Below are 21723 nucleotides of genomic sequence, written 5' to 3' on the forward strand. Positions count from 1 at the left end.
AAACCATCGCCCCTGCCCTCCTCCCTTCCTTAACTTCTATTTTTAACCACTCAATCTCCAAGGGCTCCTTCCCCTCTGCCTTCAAACATGCCCACGTCTCCCCCATCCTAAAAAAACCCGCTCTTGACCCCACTTCCCCCTCCAGTTATCGTCCTATCTCCCTACTACCCTTCCTTTCCAAAATCTTAGAACGAGTCGTCTACAATCGATGCCTAGAATTCCTTAACTCCCATTCTCTCCTAGACCCCCTCCAATCTGGCTTCCATCCCCTCCACTCTACCGAGACTGCTCTCTCTTAGGTCACCCATGACCTCCTTCTTGCCAAATCCAATGGCTCCTACTCCATTCTGATCCTCCTTGACCTCTCTGCTGCCTTTGACACTGTCGACCATCCCCTCCTCCTCCATACCTTATCTCACCTTGGCTTCACGGACTCTGTCCTCTCCTGGTTCTCCTCTTACCTCTCTGGCCGATCATTCTCGGTCTCCTACGCTGGAGCCTCCTCCCCCTCCCATCCTTTAACTGTTGGAGTTCCTCAAGGGTCAGTTCTTGGCCCTCTTCTGTTCTCCATTTACACTCACTCCCTCGGTGAACTCATTTGCTCTCACGGCTTTGACTACCATCTCTACGCAGATGACACGCAGATCTACATCTCCGCCCCTGTCCTCTCCCCCTCCCTTCAGGCTCGCATCTCCTCCTGCCTCCGGGACGTCTCCACCTGGATGTCGGCCCGCCACCTAAAACTCAACATGAGCAAGACTGAGCTCCTCATCTTCCCTCCCAAGCCCGGTCCGCTCCCAGACTTCTCCATCACCGTGGATGGCACGACCATCCTTCCCGTCCCGCAGGCCCGCAATCTCGGTGTCATCCTTGACTCGTCCCTCTCGTTCACCCCACACATCCTATCCGTTACCAAGACCTGCCGGTTTCATCTCTACAATATCGCCAAGATCCGCCCTTTCCTCTCCACCCAAACGGCTACCTTACTGATACGGGCTCTCGTTATATCCCGGCTAGACTACTGTGTCAGCCTTCTCTCTGACCTCCCTTCCTCCTCTCTCGCCCCGCTCCGGTCTATTCTTCACTCCGCTGCCCGGCTCATCTTCCTGCAGAAACGATCTGGGCATGTCACTCCCCTTCTTAAACAACTCCAGTGGTTGCCTATCGACCTCCGCTCCAAACAAAAACTCCTCACTCACACAAAAACTCAGAGGCCACACTTGAAAGTAGCTGTGGGTGCAAGGGGGGGAAGGGGGGAAGGGTGGGGGGAGGGGAGGGTTTGGATGGGAAGGAGGTGGCGGGGCCCTGGACGGGGAGAGGGGGATGAGGGGTAGCGGTGGGACAAGAGGACTGGGATGGGGCATGGGTGGGGAAGAGAGAAGGGGGGAGGGGGTGAAGAGGGGGTTTGGTGGGGGGAAGAGAAGGGGGAGGGGGAAGAGGGGTAGCGCTGGTAAAGTGGGGTTCTAGGGCGGGAGAGGGGAGGGGGGGAGGAGACGGAGGAGAGAGGGGGAAAGTGCTGAGCGAGAGAGGGGAAGGGGAAGGGGAGGATAGGAAGGGGCGGGAGGGGGGCAGGGGGGAGGAGGGACATGGTGAGGTGGGTGGCAGCACTGACAACAATAAACAGTAATAAACAAAATCGGTAATAGAGCAACATGATACAGTATGATACAATATAGTCGTGTTAATAAAAGGGGCGATGATCAGGGTTGGGGGTAGACTCGATTAAGGGGCGACCTGATCAAATTCAAAGTCTGATGACAATAAACAGTAACAAGCGAGATCGCTAATATAGCAACATGGTACAGTAAGGCACACTACAATAGTGTTAATAAGCAGGCGATGACCAGGGTCGGGGGACGAGCCGACCCTACCCGATCAGACTCAAAGTCAAGCGGCCAGCGGCCGAGAGAGTCCCAGAGCTCGTGACCAAATAACCCTGTGGCAGCGGGGGGGGGGGGGGGGGGGCCTGAGGTTGTCCGGGGTGGGTGGCGGCCGTAGGCGGCGGCTAAGGTAAGGTAACATGGTGAGAACAAGGACGTCGTCGCCCAGGGCGGGGGCGGGAGAGATGAATCACCTCAAGAGGGAAGAGGGAGTGAGGCCTTCCCAAAATGGCCACCTCAGGCACAGTGGGGGCTTCCCAAAATGGCCGCCTCGGGCGGAGTGGGGGAGCGGTTGGGGAGCACAATGTCCCCGGGCCCGAGCAGGGGGACACAATGTCCCCCGAGGACACAATGTCCTTGGGGCCGAGAAGGGGAGCACAGTGTCCCCAGGATCGAGAAGGGGAGCGCAATGTCCCCGGGCCCGGGGGTGGGGGTGGACTGGAAGCTGGTGGCTGGGGGTCTGTGGGGGCGAAGATCCGTAGTGTCGGAGTTCCCGAGCAGGGGTGCGGAGGTCCAGGTTGCGAAAGGCTGAGGTGGGCGCGGGTCCGGGCGGTCCGAGGCTCAGCTCCCCGGTGGAGGGGGAGGAAGCGCAGATGAGTCGGCGAGCGGTAGGCGAAGGGGGGCTTGTCGGGAATCGGGGCCGGGCGGGCCGAGGCTGCGCCTCAGGGGAGCAGAGATCCCGAGCCCACGAGGTAATGGCTCCAAGGGTCCGGGCGATGACAAGGCTCAGCTTTCCGGGAGAGGGGGGTGGTCTCGGCGTGGATGAGTCGGTGGTCGGCGGCCAATAAGCCGCTAAAGTCGGCAGTCGGTGGCCAAAAGGCTGCTAAAGAGCTAGGCTGGAAACGGGGGGGCAGGCAGCCCAAGGATCCACCGCCTGGAAGGAGAGCTCCAGAGTCCATGTGGTGGTCGATTCGGCTGGGAAGAGGGGGCCTGGCGGTCTGAGACTTACCCCCAGGGGAGCAGAGATCCCGGGCCCACGTGGTAATGGCTCCAAGGCTCCGGGCGATGACAAGGCTCAGCTTCCCAGGGAGGGGGGGTGGTCTCGACGTGGATGAGTCGGCGGTCGGTGGCCAAAAAGCCGCTAAAGTCGGCGGTCGGTGGCCAAAAGGCTGCTAAAGAGCTAGGCTGGAAACGGGGGGCAGGCAGCCCAAGGGACCACCGCTTGGGAGGAGAGGTCCCGAGTCCATATGGTGGTCGATTCAGCCCCAGGGGAGCAGAGATCCCGGGCCCACGAGGTAATGGCTCCAAGGGTCCAGGCGATGACAAGGCTCAGCTTCCCGGGAGAGGGGGGTGGTCTCGGCGTGGATGAGTCGGCGGTCGGAATATTATTGAATGAATGAAGTCTCCCCAGTGGCACGGAAACTCTGGATCTTATGCAGCTATTGCCCACCTTCCACACCTGCATAGGCTGAGGAGGATGGGCAGCAGTTTGCTCTGACTTTCAGGTGACCTTCCCTGAACTTTGGAGCCCTAAGAACTTAGGGGCCAGGAAGCTTGTTTCTTTATTCTGGGAAGCTTATTCCGATTGCATTTGGGCTGGCTGGGAGAGGTGAACCCTTGAGTTAAAACTGAGAGAAGAAATATTTCACACCTTGGAGTATTTGGTAATTCTTTCCAGTTATACTGAACAGCTCTTTTATAGATTCTGTAGCCAACTTGGAGCACTGTTAGCATTCTGTAACAATTGAATAGACCTCATTGTTTCCTCAATATTGTATAAGCTCTTCTCAAACAAAATGTATCAACTTGCTTTAATTTGCATCTCTGCTAAAAGCGCACTCACCAGACCCTAACTACTGAAAGGGTAATGACAACTGTTCTTGTAACTGCCTGTTGACAAAACTATCCTAACTAACCTAAAATAGCACATGAGTGTCTTCAGTGCCATTCTTACATGTCGGAGAGGTTGCCTTCACTAACTACCCCCTCCCTCAACCTCTCCCCCCATCCGAAACTCCCGTGGTCCCCTCCGTCATACCTCCGGCCCCATTTCTTCTCATCTTTTAAAACCAGTTTTCCTTAGTGGTTTGCCAACTTCAACCATTCTTTGATGACTAGTTCCCCTCTGCCTGCACGTATACCCTGATTTCCTCATCCTAAAATCCAAAATAACCCCAAAAAACTTCATTGAAAACCACTGCACCACCCACCTATCACCTCATTTCTTTCTTTTCATTCACGTCCACACTCCTTGAGTGGGAAGCAGATTTCACTGCTTCCCCTTCTTCTCCTCCAACTCCCTTTTTGATCTCCTAGAATCTGAACTCCACTGAGACTGCTCTCTCAAGGTCCATGATGATCTACTTGTCGGGTCTAACAGACCTTAGAATGTCCTAATCTTCCTCAACCTCTTGATGGCCTTTGATATCGTGGACCAGTCTTTTCTCCTGGAAACACTATCTAGCTTTAGGTCTCCTGTTATCTCTCTGGCTGATCTTTTTCAGATACTTTTGCTGGTATCCCCCACTTCCCACCCATTAGCTATGGGTGTCACTCAAGGCTCTGCTCTGGGCACCCTGGTCTTTATACTCACTCCCTTGGGGAGCTCATCTGCTCCTATGATTTCATCTGCCTCCTCTCTGTGGATGACTCCCAAATCTGTTTTGCTAGCCCTGAACTCTCTCTTCCTTTGCAATCTCTCATTTCCTTCTGCCTCCAGGACATCTTTATATGGATTTCCTGTTGGCACCTCAAACACAGTTCATCTAAAACTGAACTCATCTTCCCTCCCAAATCCAGTTTTCCCTTCACAGTTGACACTACCACTCTCCTCCCATCGCTCAAGCCCACAACACTGGCATTGTCTTCATTCTTGTTCAGTCCTCATATTTAATCGGTCACCATATTCTGTCCATTCTTCCTCCACAAGACTTCCAAGACCTACTACTTTGTGTCAGAACGGTCCCCACGCTGGACCAGGCCCTCGTCGTATCCTGGCTTGACTACGACATCATCCTCTTCACTGACCTTTTAGTCTCCGTTTTTCTCTTCTCCCCTCCATTTGTCAGTCTGTGGCCTGGGTCATTTTTTAATACATCATTCCTATGCCTCAGAGCCTTTGATGGTTACTTATTCCTTTCCACATCAACCAGAAACTTCTGACCCTTGTCCTTAAGGTACTTCATCAGCTCTTTCCTTATTATTTTTCCACTCCCATCCCCCTACTCTACAGCTCTCACTCTTCATTCCTTTCAAGGCAACCTACTCACTGTGCCTTGCTCTCATCTCTCCCAACTTCACTCCGTTGTTGTTGCCCTTCTGGTCTGGAATTCCCTCTCCCAGACCACAGCTCTTGCTGTCTTCAAAGCCCTTCTGGAATTACATCTTCTTTAGGAAGTTACCCCTGATTAATTTGTCTTTCTCCCATATCTATCCCCTAACTGTCATCTTGGCACTCTCGTGCCAGTTATGTACTCAATGATATACTTGTACCCACCTCTAACACTTAATGTATTTGCTTAGTTAGCACTTAGGTACATACTCATTTTTCCTTTCTCTTCTTGTATTTGTAAATAATAAGCTTTTGATTGCCTCCCCTGCTGGAGTATAAGCTCCTTGAGGGAGGGATCATGTCTTATAACTCTGTTGTACTCTGTCAAGTGTTATGTACAGTGCTCTGCACATAGTAGTTTCTCCATATATTTGGTTAACTCACTGCCCATTTTTCCAAGTCCCTTTAGTTAGAATCACCTCCCACCTGCTTGGCTGTTTCAAAATTAGTCCACTTGAATGGTTTATCAGTATGACAACTAGTATCTTTGAGTTCTTAAGGTGTGTATAAGGGTTTACAGTGATTTGAAATATCTTAAGACAATTTCTGAAGTTGGGACAAGGGATATTTGCATTGAATAGGCTATCGAAAAGAAAAAAAAATGCTGCTTTTTATTCTTTGCAGCAATGAGATTAAATAATTTTCTTCTTTCTTTAGATAATCTATTGAATTCAGCATTGTGTTTATTTCTAGCTGGGATTGGACTTGGAAGAACTGGAAGAAATAGAAGAAGATGCTGGCCTTGGAAATGGAGGCTTAGGGAGATTGGCAGGTAATTTATTTCTAAATCCTTCAGCAGGTAGTCCTGCTCATTGCTGGACCGCCAGACCCTCTCAAATAGATTTTGATCAAGCTTGACTGTCTCCCAGAACAGAGAGAGGAGGGGAAGAGGGATGGGCCAAGTCAGTCGGTGCACTTCTGTTTGTTCTCCAAGTCTCCAGAGCCCCCAATCCTACAGGTTCAGTGGCCCATCCACAAACTCCACGTGGTGCACTCATGTCACTATGATCATCGAACTTTGTTTGTGCCAGGGAGATGAATAGGACTCTTCTGCCAGCTTTCCTATTAATCATTTTGAGTTTGGTCCAGCCCATGGAGCAGAACAAATGCTAGAAAATGAATATAAGTCCTGTGGGGAGCATCTAGAGCAGTTGCAGGATATTTTTACTCAAAACATTAGGTAGATGGTCATGGGTTTGAATGAACTTTCATGGTGTAGTGGATAGAGCATGGGCCTGGGAGTCAGAAGGCTCTGGGTTCTAATCCCTGCTCCGCCACTTGTCTGCTGTGGGATCTTGGGCAAGTCACTTCATTTCTCTGTGCATCAGTTACCTCATCTGTAAAATGGAGATTAAGACTGTGAGCCCCATGTGGAACAGGGAATGTGTCCAACCTGATTAACTTGTAACTATCCCGCCACTTAGAGCAGTGCTTGACACATAGAAAGTGCTTAACAAATACCTTCATCATCATCATCATCTTTTCTTTAATATTCATGAAGTGGTCTGAATTTTTCTTTAGTCTACAGTGGGTGGGGAGGAGCTGATTTGTATTGGTCAATACAAGGCTCTCAAAGGAGAGAGTTTGGAAGTGTCTCTACAATGAAAAAGGTTTGTTGTCCCCAAATTACCTAGAATCCTCATCTCTGCAGTCAAATCTCCCCAAGGTCTTAGAGCCCTAAAAAGTAGCTCATAATGGCCTCCGGTCTCCCTCCTGCTAACCTGTTTTGCCTGCATTTCAGGGTTTCATTAACTCCCATAGTGATGCCGAAGCAGGAAATTCAGGAAAAGCCCAGAGCCCACTTCACTTAACTCTTCCATAATATGTGTTCACCTATGTATTTTGGATAGATTGCTGTTGGGGAACTTATCTGAATGGACTGTGATGTCAGAAGAAATGGTGGTGAAAGTTAAGTCCCATGTACTGTAACATGAATTTTCAAGGACTTGACAAAAACATTACCTTCGGTGTTATGGGACAACAGAGTGAATTCTAATTCCTGTTTTCTTTCTCCTTATGAAACTGCAACTAGAGGGGAGTGTGTTTGAAAGTTGCAGCTGCCGAGGGGCCAGAGGCCCTCAGATTTGTCAGCTGTAGGGAGCACCACACTGTTCAGTAAAAACAAAGCTAATCTTTTGAGAGATTCCTGGTTGGGATCGTCCCAACTTCGATCTGAGAGATAAGCTAGGTTTTGTCATTCTTCAGGTTTTTGGTTTTGTTTTTTGTAGTATTTGTTATGCATTCATGATGTGCCAGGCACTTTACTGAACTATGGGGTAGATATGAGCTAATCAGATAGGGCACAGTCCATGTCCCACATGGGGTTCCCAACTTCTGTTGGGTAATGAGAAACTCCTTTTGTTTTGCTTTATTTTCAGCCTGTTTCCTGGACTCAATGGCCACCTTGGGTCTGGCAGCCTACGGCTATGGGATCCGTTATGAATTTGGCATTTTTAATCAGAAGATTGTCAATGGCTGGCAGGTAGGTGGGGCTATGCATAATTCCTTGTATCTATTTCCCTTTGTTGTACAGAATCTGTATCTTAAGCAGTTTGCCTAATTTTCCTTCTCTAGAAACTTAATTACCTTCAACAAAATGGAGAAAGGCAGGTTGAAGATTTAGATATATTCTTGTTTCATTAATTTACACACACTGTTGAACTATCAAGTGGAAGCCACCAGTGCATATGCCCAAACATATATGGGCATTTATATAGACATTATGGACATTAGTTGAGGAATGTCTTCTGAAAGAGGTCGGTTCTCAGGAGGGATTTCTAGGCAGGAGAGAGGCAGTAGTTTTATTACTTGTTTTCCATATCCCTGTCTTTCTTCTCCTTTTTTGTCTCTTTTATTCTCTTGAACTCTGACTTTTTCATTCTTTCTACTCTTCTGTCTTCCCTCCCTTCCTTTGCCAATGTACTTTTCTGGTCCTATTTGTTCATGGGGTAGCTTAGGAGAGTGAAAATGAGGGAGGAGGTTTGGGAGGTGGGGGTGAAGAGTAGAAGGAGATTTGGGGAGGTTGGAGAAGGTGGTGGAGGGATGAAGTTGGTGGGGTACAAGAATGGCAGTATGGGGGCAGTGAGGGAGAGAAATGGTCCATTGGGCTTTGTCTTCCCTCTCCTTTCCTATAGACCTCCATTGACTATTGGCATATGTGCAAGTGGCAAGACAGCCAGCCATTTTGAAGTCACAGATAAATATTTTCCTGTCATGTTAGTGACCAAATAAAGTTTTCATTTTAAGCAGTGTTTGTGTTTTTTTCTCTCAACCGCACACTGTAAGTACTTATTGGGCTTGAAGGAGTCAACACCTGAGCCCCTGGCCAACATGTTGATTTTTTCCTCATCTCATGTTTAAGGGTGAACTATCTAACATTTCTAATGTTTCACTCCAGCAGCCCACTGGGGACTTCTTAACTTTATTTATCCAAACAGTTCTTAACCCCAGTGTTTTTGACCTGCACAGTTTTCTGGTGTTGAGAAATTTTGTATGCTCACCATCTGCTAGTTTTGTGTGTTTGCTTGTTAGGTTTTTCTGGCAAACATTGTATCTGTTTTTATATTCTAAGTTATTTTCTTCTTTAAAAAAAACCGCAAAACAAGAAGTTAAAAATAATTCATTACTACCTTAGCTTTCTATGTTAGTATTAACCCAAATTCTGTTTGACCACTAATGATTTGATTTATGGGTGGAATTTTTTCAGATGTGCTTAAACGTTTAGGCCCCTTAGCATTTTGTATTGCATTAACAACATGGTTGCTGCAAACAGGAAAGAAAATCCAGGCTGCTGATTCTCTCTGGGTTTGGCCTAATAGAGTGTAGTGTCTGGGTGTATTGGCTAGCTTCAACCTTTGACAAAATGCTGGAAATTTTGTGTCTTCTGATTTTTGAGCATGTGTTGATGTCCCAGCCTATTCCAGCTGTATCTGGCCAACCTTGTAAAGAGTTCTACGGCCTGATCACCAGTTGCTGTTGGTAACCTGAGGCCAGCAACCCTAACAAGGCTTCACTGTTTCCTGCCTACTATATCTTGCTTCTGCTGGCGGCTGGGAAGTCACACTCCTGCCAGAACAATTGTCCCTTGGGTCTACTCTCCCAGGCAACTATTTTAGGGATATTGAAGGTTGTTATGGATCTCTGATTGGGCTCTTAGTTAAAACCATTTAAATGTATTAGGCCTCGCAGACAGTTCAGTGAAGGAATTGGAACCTGCCCTCTAGGATCTTCCTGAATTATTCTTGTTCTTGCTGTTCTTCTAGGTTGAAGAAGCTGATGACTGGCTGCGCTATGGCAATCCCTGGGAGAAAGCCCGTCCTGAGTATATGCTTCCTGTGCATTTCTATGGGAGAGTGGAGCACACACCTGATGGTGTTAAATGGCTGGATACTCAGGTTTCAAGATCACTTAGCTCTTAGAAAGGAAAGGAATTAAGGTGGGAAAAAGGAGACCTGTTGATTTGGGCTTGAAAACTGGTCTTTGCCTTGAGAGGTATTGTCATTTCAAGGTTTACCTTTCCAGATCTACCCCTTCTCCTCCACCCAAACTGCTGCTATTCTGGTGTGCTTACCCTGACTAGGCTACTGCATCAGCATGGCCTGGTGGAAAGAACCTGGGCGTGGGAGTCAGAGGACCTGGGTTCTAGTTCCAGCTCTGTCACTTACCCGCTATATGTGACCAAGGGCAAGTCACTTCTCCGGGCCTCAGTTCCATCATCTGCAAAATGGAGATTCAATATCTGTTCTCCCTCCTACTTAGAATGTGAGCCCCGTGTGGGATCTGAGTATCTTGTATCAACTCCAGCACTTCGTCTAGAAGCACTTAGAGAAGCAGCGTGGCCTAGTGGATAGAGCACCAGCCTGGGAGTCCGAAGGACCTGCGTTATAATCCCAGATCCACCGCGTATCTGCTCTGTGACCTTGGACAAGTCATTTCATCTCTCTGTGCCCCAGTTACTTCATCCGTAAAATAGGAATAAAGACCGTGAGCCCCACGTGGAATAACTTGATTAGTTTGTATCTACCCCAGTGTTTAGACCAGTGCTTGACACATAGTAAAAGCTTTACAATATCATTGTTAGTATTATTATTACTGTGCTTGGCACATAGTAAGTGCTTAATAAATATCACAATTATAATTCTCCATCTCCACGCTGCTACTGCATTGATCATCATCACAAAGCGTCACTTAGGGCCCACATCTCCCCTCCCCTCAGAAGCCCTCCACTGACTCCCAGCAAACCTCCCTCCACATTAAGGAAAGAATCCTCACCGCTGGCTTCAAGGCTTTCATCCGTATCCCCCCACTGTACTTATTTGACTGTTTTAAGAGTTAGGAGAGTTGAGCTATAGTCTAATGGTCACCATGGCCAAGCTAGCGAGGATTCTTGTCTAGTTCCATTTTGAAGTTCCATGTGCCACTATCTTGAGGTCCTAGGATTTATACAATCACTTTAGTTTCCAATTGGGGTTTTTTTTTGGGGGTCCCTAGTAAAGTCTCTTCGGCTTATGTTTAAAAATGATCCTAGTACTAATAAAAAACACTGAGCTGCAGCCAAAAAAGTCAATCAGATTAGAAACAGTCTCTCTTCCTCATGGGGCACATGGGCAGGTAGGAGGGAGAAGAGGTATCGAATCCTCATTTTACAGATGAGAAAACTGAGGCACAGAAACAGAAAGTAACTTGCCCAAGCTCACACAACACACAAATGGCAGAGCTGGGATAAGAGTCCAGCGTTTTGACTCCAAGTCTTATGCTTTTTTAAAAGTCCAGGTGTTTTGACTCCAAATCTTATGCTTTTTCCACTAGGCCATACTGTGTCTTAGTTCATTTGAACCTATTTAGTGATTCCAGAAACAACAAAGATTCAAGAACAGGAACACATTTTCCTTGGAAAGTTCCTAGGCCTGATAAGATCTTTCCAGAAACAACAGGAAAAAAATGTATAACTACATGGTGGGTAGGAGAGGGAATTTTCAAGTTGACAATATGCAATCATTATTATGACAGTGTCCAAAATACAGGGCAGGAGTCCAAGTTTAAAGTAGTTAAAAGCAGTGAGGGAGTGTTTAAAGAAGAAGCAGCGTGGCTCAGTGGAAAGAGCACGGGCTTTGGAGTCAGGGCTCATGAGTTCGAATCCCAGCTCTGCCACTTGTCGGCTGTGTGACTGTGGGCGAGTCACTTAACTTCTCTGTGCCTCAGTTCCCTCATCTGTAAAATGGGGATTAAGACTGTGAGGCCCACGTGGGACAACCTGATTCCCCTGTGTCTACCCCAGCGCTTAGAACAGTGCTCGGCACATAGTAAGCGCTTAACAAATACCAACATTATTATTAAAGATGAAAACTGCAGACATGGAATACATCCCATTAAGAAATTCAGTGAACACTTAACCCCTTCAGACCTTTGTTGACTTGAATTTTTTTCAGCCGTGAACATTTGTATTAGTGTTAGGTTAATGTGTAATCAGAACCTACATCTCTCCTTGTGAAACAAGGGTCTTACATATCTCTGCTCTGTCCCAGTATCCATGACTGAGAAAGCAATTGAAAGTGGATAGAAAACCCTGTCCAACCTTTAGAATATTAGGACAGTTGTGGAAGTTCTCACCAAAGACTCTTTGGCCCGAAATGGTCCGTGGAAATTGTGCCCTCTTTTTTTTTTTAAATGGTATTTGTTAAACACTTACTATGTGGCAGGCACTGTACTAAGTGGTGGGGTAGTTACATGCCAAGCAGGTTGGACACAGTCCCTGTCCCACATGGGGTTCACAGTCTTCATCCCTATTTTACAGATGAGGGAACTGAGGCATAGAGAAGTGAAGCTGACTCACCCAAGGTCACACAGAAGACTAGTGGTAGAACCAGGATTAGAACCCACGTCCTTTTGATTCCCAGACCCATGCTCTATCCACTAGGCCACGTTGCCTTCTCCAAGTAGTGGTTGACTAACATATTTTACTAATGATATTTTAAAAGTGTTGAATTCTAAATCTTTTTTCTTATTAGTGTATATTTTTATTGTACTCTGTACCTGTCATTCTTCCCTCAGATTTTGAATCCCATGTATATAAGGAACTGAGTCTAATTGATCTTTAGGTATTCTTAGTAATAATAATAATAATAATAATAATAATAATAATAATGGTTTTTGTTAAGTGCTTACTGTATGTCAAGCACTGTTCTAAGCGCTGGGGTAGTTACAAGCTAATCAGCTTGGACACAGTCCCTGTCCCACATGGGGCTCACAGTCTTCATCCCTACTTTACAGATGAGGTAACTGAGGCACAGGGAAGTGACTTTCCCAAGGTCACAGAGCAGACACGTGGCGGGGCCGGGATTAGAACCCAGGTCCTTCTAACTCCTGGGCCCGTGCTCTACTCACTATTGCTCTCTACAGTAATGAGGATATTTTAATAAATACCTTTGATAGCCTTGATAGGGCATATTATGTGCCAGGTGTCCTAGGAGATACACATCATTTGGAGTTAACAGTCCCTGTCACATGGTGTAAGACAAGAAAATGAGGAGGGTTGTAGACACAGAGAAACGAAGTGACTCACCCAGGTCACACATCAGGCGACCACCGAGCTGGGACTGGAGCCTAGGTCCGCCTGACCCCCAATCCTGACCATCAGGCCACGCCGTCTCCTTGCCTCCCTGTCTGCCTTGTAAGCATTTAAATTTTAGGGAGAAAGCACCTCTTTCCTGGCTATGTGGTTGCTGGCTTTGCCTCTGGCACAAAAAACCAAAGGATTCTTTCTCCTCACAGGTGGTGCTAGCCATGCCATATGACACTCCAGTGCCGGGCTACAAGAACAACACTGTTAATACGATGAGACTGTGGTCTGCCAAAGCTCCTAATGATTTCAACCTCCAGGAATGTACGTCCCATGTCCTTGCATTCTGATACCACAGATAAACGTAACCACTTTGCACTTTCTTCTTCTCTCCCTGGGGTCATCCTGAGCTCTTCACCTGCATGATGACTTTCACTTCTTACAGGGTGAAATCTGTCTCAGTGACTCTCAATCCAGAGCTGGATGTTCAGAGCCCGAAGAGATACTCAGAATTTTCACTACATTCCTCTTTCTCGAATGGAGATTCAGTGAATGCCCAAGGGTACCGGATCCAGAAGGGATACTCCTGGTGACATTCCAGGGGCCACTCAGTCCTTCATCCCACCTGAAATAGGCCCTGGAGCCTCTTAGGAGAGTCGAGCCCTGCGTACTGTCCTTGGAGCCCTAAAACCCTCCAGCTTTTCCCTTCCAAGGACCAGTAAGATTGGGACTCCCCACAGTCTTGCACTCCTTTGACCGCTTCTTGTTCCGCAAATAGGCACCCCTCCAGAATGACATGGGGATCTTGCAAGAACCTCGAAGGATCCCTCCCCTCCTTCAGTTTCCCCTCGAAAACAGGTCTCCCCAGCTCCCTGGAGATGACTGACCCTGTGCCACAGACAGGTTGGTTTTGAACAGATGAGATGAAAATATCGTTGACTAGGCAACCAGTAGCACAGAATTCCAATCCAAAGCGACTTTCCCTTTTATCACTTTCTCTTTTCCCCAGGACCCTTTTTACTTAATAGTAGCAATACTACTAATATATTATTACTATTATCGTTATTGTTTCCTGTTAGCGCCTCAGGGCACACCTCATTCTGGTCTATTCCCCTCTTCTCCTGGGGATTCCCAGGTTCCAGTGTGTTACCCTCTCCAGAATTGCAGAATCTAGGCATGTTTGTTTTCTCACCTACCACCTGACCTCTGGACCCCAACTTGGAGACTATTTCTCCCATAACCTGTCTCTCCAGGATCATTTACCCAAATGTTATGCTTCCCCCATCTGCTCCTCAAATGGCTGAAGGGTTACTTCCCTAGGTAATAATAATGCTGGTATTTGTTAAGTGCATACTATGTGCAGAGCACTGTTCTAAGCGCTGGGGTAGATACAGGTTGGTCCACATGGGGCTCAGACTTAATCCCCATTTTACAGATGAGGTAACTGAGGCACAGAGAAGTTAAGTGACTTGCCCACAGTCACACAGCTGACAAGTGGCAGAGCCGGGATGCTTTCCAAGTCCTCCCTTCTTATTGGCTTTGTTCTAGGGGGAGGCACCTCATAGTCCCTGGTACTTAATCCTTAGGGAAGAGGTCCCCAGCAGTGAATTTCCTCCTTTTAGGTATCTCCGTAGTTTCCCCTCCCTATTTCCTTTGAATGTGGGCCAGCTTTGTGTGCCCTGTTGGGCTTGGGGGACAAAAATTAGGTACATTTTGAAGAATGTTTTTGAAGTTTACGACTCCCTTTAATAAGCTCTGTATAACTTTCTCAGGGCCTCCAGAAGAGAAGCCCAAAAGATGCCCAAATAAAAGCATAATAGTAATTATGGTACTTGTTAAGCGCTTACTATGTGCCAACCCCTGTTCGAAGCACTAGGATAGGTACAAGTTAATCAGGTTGGACACAGTCCCTGTCCCACATGGGCTCACACTCTTATTCCCATTTTACAAAGATTTTAAGTGACTTGCTCAAGGTCACACAGTAGACATGTGGTGGAGCTGGAATAAGAACCCAGGACCTCCTGACTCCTAGCCTGTGCTCTATCCACCAAGCCATGCTGCTTCTCACTATAGTGATAATTCTGGTATATGTTAAACGCTTACTCTGTGCCAAGCGCCGTGCTAAGCACTGGGGTGGATACAAAGTAATCAAGTTGTCCTAAGTGGGGCTCACAGTCTTAATCCCTATTTTACAGATGAGGCAACTGAGGCACAGAGAAGTGAAGCAATTTGCCCAAGATCACATAGCAAGCAAGTGGTGGAGCCAGGATTAGAACCCATGTCCTCCGACTCCCAAGGCTGTGCTCTTGCCACTATACAGGACCAGGTTCAGAGAAGTAGAGAAATTTCTGTCTAGAGGTTCAGATTGAGCCCCTATCTTTTAGATTGTGAGCCCCCTGAGAGACAAGGACCACGTCTAATTCCCACCTGTTTATTCTTTCCCAGTGTTTAGTACAATGCTCTACACATTTAATAACTACTGTGTTTAATAACTACTGTTATTACTTTTCCAAGTCATCCTGGATGACATAGAGAGAGGGCCATGCTCATGCCCTCACTCCATCCAGTTTGAACTCAAGTTCTAAGGGAGCCATCCCTCCTCCCCCTTTTCCCTCAGTTCTAAGTTTTTTGTGGGAAGGGAACTTATCCTCCAACTCTGTTATATTGTACTCTCCCAAGCACTTAGCATGGCGCCCTCCACACAGTAAACAATAAATATTATTGATTGATTCTGAAATATTTGGTTACCCATGGGGTTGAGTAACTAGAGTTGACTGGTTGTCCCACGTAATAAGATCACTTTAATGTTAAACAAAATCACAAGTCATGATGTTTCATGAATATGTGCTTTCCCTTTCTCTAGTTAACATTGGGGATTACATTGAGGCGGTCCTGGATAGAAATCTGGCGGAAAACATCTCCAGAGTACTGTATCCAAATGATAATGTAAGTAACAGTTTTCTTTAGTGTTTATGTTGGTCCTTTTTTATGTAGTGAGGGAAAGGAAATAGTGATTTAGTGAATGAAAATCAAGTCTGCCCTAAAAGAGAAATCTTCACGTCTTTAGAAACTTCTTTCCTCTGACGACAAGTAGGAGTCTGATTTTTTCACTTGACTTTTGTAAATTAAGATAAGGCCAGAGTGGCGGGAGTTTAATCATGCTGTTTGTAAATGTAGTTTCATGTGAAGATTTCTATCAGTGGGGTGGTCAGAAATCTGTTTCTGCTTTTTAGGAGCTGCTCCTCAAAATCATTCTCTATTAATTATTAATTATTATTATTATGATTAACCTATTAAGATTTCCTTCCCTTTCCTACTCCAGTATCTGACAACCCATGGCACAGATTCCTGTTGATGTGGAACATAATTGTATTGTTGAGCTCTTAAAATTTTTGGAGAGAGCAGAGGGCTGAGCTCTTAAAGGGCTCGGCCTCTAGTCCTAGCCCTGCCTATGACTTTGTTTTATCTCCCCAGCTTTAAAATGGGTGGTACTTTTAAACGGCCGTAGAGTGCCCCAGTGTTTTACATTGACAGGTGCCCTGGCTATGTACTAAACCGGATTCTTCAAGTAAGCCTCATGATCAGTTGTCTTTTGGGGCTTTTATTAAGTATTCAAAGTTTTTTTCTTATGCAAAATATCTAAGAGGTGGCCTAAAAGAAGTGTCTTCTATCTGACATGCCATTTTCTTTTTAACATGATCAGAGAGCATTTGGCAGGTTGGTGCTTCCATGATTTCCCTCTGGCTCCTTAATTAAGTGCCACATTAAGTGTCCCATCCTCAATGGGAAGACCTGGATTCTCAAACTGGTTCCAAAGATAAGGATTTGGTGAAGGCAAGGGACTAGGAAGATCCTGGAAAATAGGTTTGGGTCTTGGGTCTGAGTCACTTTATTAAAGGTTGATTGTTTTTCCAATATGAGTCAACAGCAGTGAGGTGAGATGTGTGTCCTTCAGGAATGGGATTTGGTGGGAAAGGGAGAAGGCCCTAAGAGAAGGGGAGTGGGAGTGAGAGTGAAAAAGTAGAAGAAAAATCCAGAAACCAAAGAATTATGATCAGTGACTACTTTAAACCTGAGTAATGATTTGGAGAGGAGGTCAAACCAGTCATTGAGGTTGAATCTGGATGAGCTTTAGAGCCTACACCACCTTGTCCTTCAGCTATTCCTGAGATTCTCTAGGTCTTGGTCTCAGCCCAGGTCCTCTTCCAAAGTCTCAGTCGGGTTCTTCATTTTCCTCCAAGTCATCCAAACTAGAGTGGGAAGAGTAGCGGGGAGAGGGTGGATGGGGGAGTTGGGGAGACAGGAAAGAAAAGCAAGAGCTATAGCAACTGTTGACCTTCCTGCTCATCCCAAAGTTGTCCCCAGTGGGGAAGGGTGTCACATGAGAAATAATAACGATGGCGTTGGTTAAGCGCTTACTAGATGCCAAGCACTGTTCTAAGCGCTGGGATAGATACAAGGTAATGAGGCTCTCGCACGTGGGGCTCACGATCTTAATCCCCATTTTACAGATGAGGTCACTGAGGCCCAGAGAAATGAAGTGACTTGCCTAAGGGCACACAGAGGACAAGTGGCGGAGCCGGGATTAGAACCCATGTCCTGTGACTCCCCAGCCTGTGCTCTTTCCATGCTGCTTTAGTTTCCACTAGGTCAAGGTGACTAACTAGACCGAAAAGACATTACACACCAAAGGGCTCTAGGACATATTCATCCCAGAGCAAAATGATTTTAGGTGCTATGTGAGAGGAATATCAACAGTTTTAACCCAAGGACCAAATAGTGCACTACTTCTCAATGCTAAAAATTTTTAACTTAGCCATCCTGCCCTTGTTGATTTTGCTCCCTGTTGAAATTGGAGATTGATGGGGGTGGGGTGACCTGCCTGTCTAGTTTTTTGAAGGCAAGGAGCTCCGGTTGAAGCAGGAATACTTCGTGGTGGCTGCCACACTTCAGGACATCATACGCCGCTTCAAGTCATCCAAATTTGGTTGTCGAGATCCAGTGAGAACTTGTTTTGAAACATTCCCAGACAAGGTGGGTTTTTGCGCACTCTGTTCCCTGAGCTCCTCACCGTTGGCTTTAAAGCACTTAATCACCTTGTCCCCTCCTACCTCACCTCGCTACTCTCCTACTACAACCCAGCCCGCACATTCCTCTGATGCTAACTTTCTCACCTCAGTCTCGTCTATCTTGCCACCGACCTCTCGCCCACATCCTGCCTCTGGCTTGGAACGCCATCCGTCCTCATATCAGACGGATAATTGCTCTCCCTCATTTCAAGGCCATATTGAAGGCACATCTCCTTCAAGAGGCCTTCCGTGACAAAGCCTTCTTTTCCTTTTCTTGAATTCTCTTCTGCGTCGCCCTGACTTGCTTCCTTCATTCAGCCTCTCTCCCATCCCCACAGCACATATGCATGTATCTGTATGTAGCTGCACTTTATTTACTTATTTATGTATGTATATTAATGCCCATCTCCCCCTCTAGACCGTGAGCTCACTGTGGGAAAGGAATGTGTCTGTTTGTTGTTATATAGCACTCTCCCGAGGGCTTTGCACACAGTAAGCGCTCAGTTAATATGACTGCATGAATGAATGGGCGGTTACTCCTGCTCCTGTTTATCATTTCTCTGATGACAGTCCAGGCTTCTAAGATGCACAGTTTATGATATGCTAAGTTGTAGGAAAACTGAAGGCTGTTTCTTGATCAATTGTCTTTTGCGCCTTTGGTTAGGTATTTGATGCCCCTTTTTTCTTATGCATAATAGCTAAGAGGTTGACTAGGAAGAGAAGCTTCTATCTTATTGTTATGATTATTGTATTTGTTAAGTGTGGGAAGCAGCATGGCTGGGAGTCATAAGGTCATGGGTTCTTAATCCCAGCTCAGCCACTTGTCTGCTATGTGGCCTTGGGCAAGTCACTTCAATTCTCTGTGCCTCAGTTACCTCATCTGTAAAATGGGAAGTAAGACTGAGCCCCATGGGGCACGAGGTCTGTTTCCAACCAGATTTACTTGTATTCATTCATTCATTGTCATGTTTATTGAGTGCTTACTATGTGCAGAGCACTGTATGAAGTAGTTGGAAAAGTAGAATATGATAATAAACAGTGACATTCCCTGTCTGGACTAGGAGAGACAGACATTAATACAAATAAATAAAATTACAGATATGTACATAAGTGCTTTGTGGTTGGAAAGGGGAAGAGCAAAGGGATAAATAAAATTATAGATATGTACATAAGTGCTCTGGGGCTGGGAGGGGGGAAGAGCAAAGGGAACAAGTCAGGGGAACACAGAAGGGAGTGGGAGATGAGGAAAAGTGGGGCTTAGTCTGGGAAGGCCTCTTGGAGGAGATGGGTCTTCAGTAATGCTCTGAAGTTGGGGAGAGTGGTTGTCTGCCAGATTTGAGGAGGGAGGTCATTCTAGGCCAGAGGAAGGACGTGGGCAAAGGGTCGGTGGCATGAAAGGCAAGTTTGAGGCACAATGAGAAGGTGAGCACTAGAGGAGCGAAGTGTGCAGACTGGGTTGTAGGAGAAAAGTGAGGTGAGGTAGGAGGGGCAATTAAATCCCCTCCTTTAAAGCTAATGGAGAGGAGTTTTCGTTTGATATGGAGGTGGATAGGCAATCATTAGAGTGTTTTGAGGAGTAGGGTAACTTGTCCAGAATGTTTCTGTAGAAAAATGATCCAGGCAGCAGAGTGAAGTATGGACTGGAGCAGGGAAAGACAGGAGGCTGTGAGGTCAGCAAGGAGGCTCATGCAATAATCCATGTGGGATAGGATGAGTGATTTTACCAACAAGGAAACAGTATGGATGGAGAGGAAAGGGTGGATTTTACCGATGTTGTGAAGGTGGGACTGACAGGATTTGGTGATGGATTGAATATGTGGGTTGAATGACAGAGAGGAGTCAAGGATGACACCAAGGTTATGGGTTTGTGAGACCGAAAGGATGATGGTGCCATCTTCAGTGATGGGAAAGTCACAGGGAGGAGAGGGTTTGGGTTGGAAGATAAGGAGCTTTGTTTTGGACATGTTAAGTTTGAGGTAATGAGAGGACATCCAAGTACAGATGTCTTGAAGGCAGGAGGAGAAGCAAGACTGGAGAGAAGGAGCGAGATCAGGGCTGGAGTTGTCGATTTGGGTGTCATCTGCATAGAAATGGTAGTTGAAGCCCTGGGAGCGAATAAGCTCTCCAAGGGAGTGGGTGTAGATGGAGAATAGAAGGGGACCCAGAACTGAACCTTGAGGGACCCCCAAAGTTAGGGGCTGGGAGGCTGAAGAGCCTGTGAAGAAGACTGAAGATGAGCAGCCAGGGAGATGGGAGCAGAACCAGAAGAGAACAGAGTCAGTGGAAGCCAAGGTTGGATAATGTTTCCAGGAGGAAAGGATGGTCCACATTGTCAAAGACAGCTGAGAGGTCAAGGAGGATTAGGATGGAGTAGAGGCTGTTGGATTTGGCAAGAAGGAGATCATTGGTGACCTTTGAGAGTGAGGTTTCTGTGGAATGAAGGGGATGGAAGCCAGATAGGAGGGTGACATGGAGAGGAATTTGAGACATCGGATGTAGTCAATGTGCTCAAGGATTTTGGAGAGAAATGGTAGGAGGTAAATGGGGTGATAACTGGAGGGAGCTATGGGGTCATGGGAGGGGTTTTTTTTAAGATGGGGGAGACATGGGAATGTTTGAAAGCAGTTGGGGTAAAGCCATTGGAGAGTGAACAGTTGAAGATGGCTGTTAAGGAGGGAAGAAGGGAGTGGGCGATAGTTTTGATAAGGTGCGAAGGAATGGGGTCCGATGTGCATGTGGAGGGGGTAGCTTGTGAGAGGAGGCAGGAAGTCTAGGGAATCTGCTGGGAAGGATGGGAGAGTTGAAGAGCAGGCGAGAGAGCGGAGGGACTGAGGAAGGGGCAAGGGCAATTTTAGGGAGCTCACACCTGATGGTGTCAATTTTCGTAATAAAGTAGGTGGCCTGATCATTGGGGGCAAGGGATGGGGGAGGCCAGGTGGCAGGAGGCCTGAGAAGAGAGTTAAATGTCTGGAAAAAGTGGTGAGGGCAATGGGCATAGGTGTCAAATCAGGGTAGAGTTTTGCCAGGCAGAGGCGAGGGCAGAGTTAAAGCATGCAAGGATCAATTTAAATTGGACAATGTCGGCCTGATATTTAGATTTCACCAGCAACGCTCTGCGGCTCAGGAGCAAAGTGGGCAGACTGTTTAGGTGATCCAGGACTGTGGGTTAGTGATACGAGATTGACAAAGGCATAGGGGAGTGAGTGAGTTGAGTTCACTAGAGAGGGTGGTGTTGAGAACATCTACGTGGTCATCAAGGGTGAGTAGTTTGTGTATGGGGGCTAATGCCTGGCATGTAGTAAGCACTTAACAAATACCATTATTATTATTACTGTTCTGAGGGCTGTGGTAGATACAGGTAAATCAAGTCAGACACAGTCCCTGTCCCACATGAGGCTCACAGCCTAAGTAGGAGGGAGAACAGGCATCAAATCCCCATTTTACAGATGAGGAAATGGCACAGAAATGTCAAGTGACTTGCCCGATGTCACACAGCAGGCAGGTAGTGGTGCCCATAATCTATATTAATGCCTGTCTCTCCCTCTGGACTGTAAGTTCAATGTGGGTAGGGCACATGTCTACCAATTCTGTTGTTTTGTACTCTCCCAAGCACTTAGTACAGTTAGTAAACCTTCAATAAATACCAATGATTGATTGGTGGGATTAAAACCCAGGTTCTCTGATACCCAGGTCCATGCTCTTTCCACTAGGTCATGCTGCCCCCGCCATTTATTCTAGAATGTTCTGTGGCCTGAGTCCCAGTAGTGTATCCCTACTTCCCAGATGCCTGGAATTCCAGGGGGTCTTGGCAGCCCTCGCCATTTCTGCTGGACGTGTGAAACCCCTTCCCTAAGAAGTGCCATCCCTCCCTGCAGCAGTTATGCATTATGACTCTAAGCTTCTTGAGAACAGGGATCATGTCTACCAATTATATTGTTCTCGCCC

At 46.8% G+C, this 21723-nt stretch overlaps 1 protein-coding gene across 1 annotated transcript in view; it reads left to right on the top strand.

Annotated features, from left to right (window-relative positions):
* The window catches only part of PYGB (glycogen phosphorylase B), an 83203-nt gene that overhangs the window by 37718 nt on the left and 23762 nt on the right, over positions 1-21723 (top strand). The window contains exons 3-8 of the mRNA XM_029071759.2: positions 5845-5923; positions 7530-7633; positions 9414-9545; positions 12922-13033; positions 15573-15655; positions 17600-17743. Of these exons, the coding sequence (XP_028927592.1) occupies positions 5845-5923; positions 7530-7633; positions 9414-9545; positions 12922-13033; positions 15573-15655; positions 17600-17743 (654 nt within the window). The remainder of the gene's footprint in view (positions 1-5844; positions 5924-7529; positions 7634-9413; positions 9546-12921; positions 13034-15572; positions 15656-17599; positions 17744-21723) is intronic.

This window comes from Ornithorhynchus anatinus, chromosome 9 (assembly GCF_004115215.2).
Source record: "Ornithorhynchus anatinus isolate Pmale09 chromosome 9, mOrnAna1.pri.v4, whole genome shotgun sequence".
Taxonomy (NCBI): domain Eukaryota; kingdom Metazoa; phylum Chordata; class Mammalia; order Monotremata; family Ornithorhynchidae; genus Ornithorhynchus; species Ornithorhynchus anatinus.